Source organism: Austrofundulus limnaeus, unplaced genomic scaffold (assembly GCF_001266775.1).
Source record: "Austrofundulus limnaeus strain Quisiro unplaced genomic scaffold, Austrofundulus_limnaeus-1.0 Scaffold142, whole genome shotgun sequence".
Taxonomy (NCBI): Eukaryota; Metazoa; Chordata; class Actinopteri; order Cyprinodontiformes; family Rivulidae; genus Austrofundulus; species Austrofundulus limnaeus.
In genome coordinates, this window is record NW_013952544.1 from 350,858 (window position 1) to 355,616 (window position 4,759).

Consider the following 4,759-nt stretch of genomic DNA (forward strand, 5'->3'; position numbering starts at 1 on the left):
CTGTGACTGCTGGATCTGGGCACCAGTGACCCACGCAACCCTGAAAAGGAAGAAGCGTGTACAGAAAATGGATGGATGGATGGACCTCCAGAGAAACGTGAGTTCAGAGTTAATAAACATTTGCAACAAGGAAGAAACAATGTTGATCAACTGTGCCAGAGGAAAAACAATTCCATAGGACTTTAAACATCCAGCAGACTTTCTGGTGAGTCAAGACAGTTTTTTTTGTCTTCTGTATTTTGGAATCCCCTCCGTGTTTACGCCACCTCGCTTTCTGATTGGCTACACGTCTCAGAGCTCGGTTGAACACTACACCCACTGTGATATCAGGCCAAAAAATCAAACATGTTGAATATCCTCGATTTGAGGTCGGAGCAGTCCCGACATTCTTCCGAGCCAACTAGATCACACTTAACTCACCACCCACGGCGGGAGTATCTGCTCAGATTATCTTTAGAGCCATCACGATAATCTGGACTTCCTTAAGCTTGTCGGTAGGGCAAAAATCGGCATGGTTATCTTTTGGTGTGACGCCGGCCTTACCTTGATCCAGATCATACTCCTCAGTGGTGCTGACAAAGTGAGGTCTAGAGTAGAAGTTATGAGGCCCCGGCTGCTGGAGCCCCCCCAGGCTGAAGAGGCTCCGCTCGTTGGAAGCGCAGCACGAGAAGGCCCTCCGACTGGGGATGCAGGGGAAACGTGTCCAGCTCTTCGTCTCCAGGTCAAAAGCCTCCAACGCCGTCACTGGCATCTTCCCCTGACGACCACCTGGGGGGGGGGGGGGGCAGAATTAAATCTTTTTATGTGTACTGACACATATGAGCTTAAAGCTGCCTAAATAAGATGATGTAATGATAAAAGAACTTGTGTAATGTAAAAATGAGGCTGAACATAAAGACATTTTCTGTGTAGCATTGCATCATTTTCCACTTCTGATCTTATTTCTTCTTTCTTTTCTATCACATAACTTCAATGACATTCATGTCATAATCTATGAAGTGTGTGAACCAGTTTTTGGGGCTGCATTCTATTTAGAGAGCAAAGCAGCAGGATTCTCCTCCAGGAAGCATGTTTTTTGTTTATTTGAACAAATCCCAACCTTTGAAAATCCAACTGCAAAAGGAAGGCGAACTGACAAGAAAGAGAGAGAGAGAGAGAGAGAGAGAGAGAGAGAGAGAGAGAGAGAGAGAGAGAAGCTCTAATAAAGACGAAGGTGATTCCTGCTGCCAGGATTGGTTTTACTCAGGTCAAATACATGACCAAAGAGGAAGTTGCACAATAAAGTGAAGATGAAGGAAAGGGAGGGAAGACGAAAATAAAAATAAAAATAAGCAAATGAGCCATTGACCATAGTGAAGCGAGGGAAAACAAAGAGGAGCATGTGGAGGAGTAAAAACAAAACAAAAAAAGGCAAGTGGAAAAGGGTCAGGTGGAGTGGGCGGGACGACACAGATCGATAGCAATAGTGAGAAAATGAGTCGGACTGAGTGGGAAGCTTTAGTTTGAGGGAAAAAACAACAGATTTGGAGGAAAAAGATCTTTTGATTGCAGCAGAACAAACTGAGTCATTTTCTGAAGTTAAACCCTGGACTGAATACTCATCAAGACAAACTGTCTTAAAGCTGGATTGTTTGGTCAATCAGGGGTTAAAATGTGATTTTGTTTACTGTTGACATACAGTGTGGGCTGACCTTTGGAGGTAGCCAGGATCCACCCCATGTATTACTGCACTGACTGAGTGCTAATAGAATAGAATAGAATAGAATAGAATAGAATAGAATAGAATAGAATAGAATAGAATAGAATAGAATAGAATAGAAACGGCCTTTATTGTCCCGCAGAGGGGAAATTCAGGTGTAAAAGCAGCATCAGACACCTCAATCCACAAAAACAATATATTGCTGTGTGACAATATGACCAGTAAAAACCTCACATGGCAACGATTGCATCACGCAATTAAGACATACACTCACCGGCCACTTTATTAGGTACACCTTGCTAGTACCGGGTTGGACCCCCTTTTGCCTTCAGAACTGCCTTAATCCTTCATGACATGGATCCAACAAGGTACTGGAAACATTCCTCGGAGAGTCTGGTTCATACAGCTTCACACAGTTGCTGCAGATTTGTRCCACCTCATCCCAAAGGTCTCTATTGATGAGATCTGGTGACTGTGGAGCCATTCCAGTACAGTGAACTCATTGTTGTCTTCAAGAAACCAGTCTGAGATGATTCATGCTTTATGACATGGAGCGTTATCTTGCTGGAAGTAGCCATCAGAAGATGGTACACTGTGGTCAAAAAGGGATGGACATGGTCAGAAGATGGTACACTGTGGTCATAAATGGATGGACATGGTCAGAAGATGGTACACTGTGGTCATAAATGGATGGACATGGTCAGAAGATGAGTACACTGTGGTCATAAATGGGTGGACATGGTCAGAAGATGAGTACACTGTGGTCATAAATGGGTGGACATGGTCAGAAGATGAGTACACTGTGGTCATAAATGGATGGACATGGTCAGAAGATGACAGAAGAAGGGCGGCACGGTGGCTCAGTTGGTAGAGCTGATGCCTCTCAGCAAGAAGGTCACRGGTTCAAATCCCGGTCTGGGGACCTTTCTGGGTAGAGTTTGCATGTTCTCTCCGTGCATGTGTGGGTTCTCTCCTGGCACTCCGGCTTCCTCCCACAGACCAAAAAACGTGACTGTGAGGTTAATTGATAACTCTAAATTGTCCCTAGGTGTGAGTGAGAGAGTGAATGCTTGTTTGTCTCGTTTGTCTCTATGTGTGGCCCTGTGATGGACTGGAGACCTGTCCAGGGTGTACCCTGCCCCTCGCACTGTGACTGCTGGATATGGGCACCAGTGACCCACGCGACCCTGAAAAGGAAGAAGCGTCTACAGAAAATGGATGGATGGATGGATGGTCAGAAGATGGTACACTGTGGTCATAAAAGGATGGACATGGTCAGAAGATGGTACACTGTGGTCATAAAAGGATGGACATGGTCAGAAGATGGTACACTGTGGTCATAAAGGGATGGACATAGTCAGAAGATGGTACACTGTGGTCATAAATGGATGGACATGGTCAGCAACAATACTCAGGTAGGCTGTGGCGTTGACATGATGCTCAGTTGGTACTAATGGACCCAAAGTGTGTCAGAAAAATATCCCCCACACCATTGGYCSACCACCTTGAACTGTTGATACAAGGCAGGATGGATCCATGCTTTCCTGTTGATGACACCAAATTCTGACCCTACCATCTGAATGTTTCAGCAGAAATCCAGACTCATCAGACCAGGTGACGTTTTTCCAGTCTTCTATTGTCCAGTTTTGGTGAGCCTGTGTGAATTGTAGCCTCAGTTTCCTGTTCTTAGCTGACAGGAGGCACCTGGTGTGGTCTTCTGCTGCTGTAGCCCATCTGTCTCAAGGTTTGATGTGTTGTGTGTTCAGAGATGCTCTTCTGCAGACCTCGGTTGTAACGAGTGGTTATCTGAGTTACTGTTGTCGTTCTATCAGCTCSAACCAGTCTGGCAATTCTCCTCTGACCTCTGGCATCAACAAGGCATTTCAGCCCACAGAATTGCCACACTGGATATTTTCTCTTTTTTGGACCATTCTCTGTAAACCCTAGAGATGGTTGTGGGTGAAAATCCCAGTAGATCAGCAGTTTCCGAAATACTCAGACCAGTCCGTCTGGCACCAACAACCATGCCACGTTCAAAGTCACTTAAATCACCTTTCTTCCTCATTCTGATGCTGGTTTGAACTGCAGCAGATCATCTTGGTCATGTCTACATCGGGTTGCTGCCATGWGATTGGCTGATTCGACATTTGCGTTAATGAGCAGTTGGACAGGTGGACCTAATAAAGTGGCTGGGGAGTGTATGTCTTCACTTCTTTACAGAACAGGCACCCAGCTGGTAATTTTAAACAAAGAGAAAATCCAACAAGATCTGAACACACATGTGTGTAAAAACCAGGGGTAACTTGTGACAAGATCTCACGAGAAGTCTTGAAAACAAAAAACCTGCCTGCACTCTGTCTAATTTCTATAATAAAAGTAAAATGTTGGGAGCTCCTTGAAATTCCATTGAGGTTTTTTGGTAGGTTAGTAAAAAAAAAATACATGTTCATTATATAAGATGACTATTTTCTATGAATAAACCCTTTAATCAATCTAAACTGAGGCAATGATGAAGCAACAAACCAGGGGTTTTGTTTCTGTCACTGCTGGTTTTTGCTGTTGGCGTTTAATTTGACACGTCACCAGGATCAAAAAGAAAAGGCTGAATCTATTTAAGATTTTATTTTTCTTCTAAAATCACGTTTAACATACGAATAATATTTCTGTTAAACATCACCTTGTTATTTCAGTATTTTTATCATGTTGCTATGATGCTGTTATTAGAATTGAACTAAATCTAGTCTCAAGAAAAGCTTGTATACATAAAGATCAACCCAACAAAATAAACTCCCATTACATTTATTTTAAATAACATCTTATTCTAGAGCAGACCTGCTGCCGCTGTATCTATAAGATCTGTGTGTACTGTGTATTAGGGCTGCACGATATTAGGAAAACCTGCGATGGGCGAAAACAAGGCTTAATATTGCAATGATGATATGACTTGCAATAAACAAACAAATTTGCAATGCTGATGTTTTTCTGAGAGAGAGAGAGAGAGAGAGAGAGAGAGAGAGAGAGAGAGAGAGAGATAGAGTTAATGCTTAAAGGGCCTATATT

At 43.4% G+C, this 4,759-nt stretch overlaps 1 protein-coding gene across 2 annotated transcripts in view; it reads right to left on the reverse strand.

Annotated features, from left to right (window-relative positions):
• The window catches only part of klhdc8b (kelch domain containing 8B), a 149,677-nt gene that overhangs the window by 39,623 nt on the left and 105,295 nt on the right, over positions 1-4,759 (reverse strand). For both annotated transcript variants that reach the window (XM_014016273.1, XM_014016274.1), the window contains one exon: positions 544-768. In XM_014016273.1, coding sequence (XP_013871727.1) covers positions 544-768 — 225 coding nt within the window. The remainder of the gene's footprint in view (positions 1-543; positions 769-4,759) is intronic.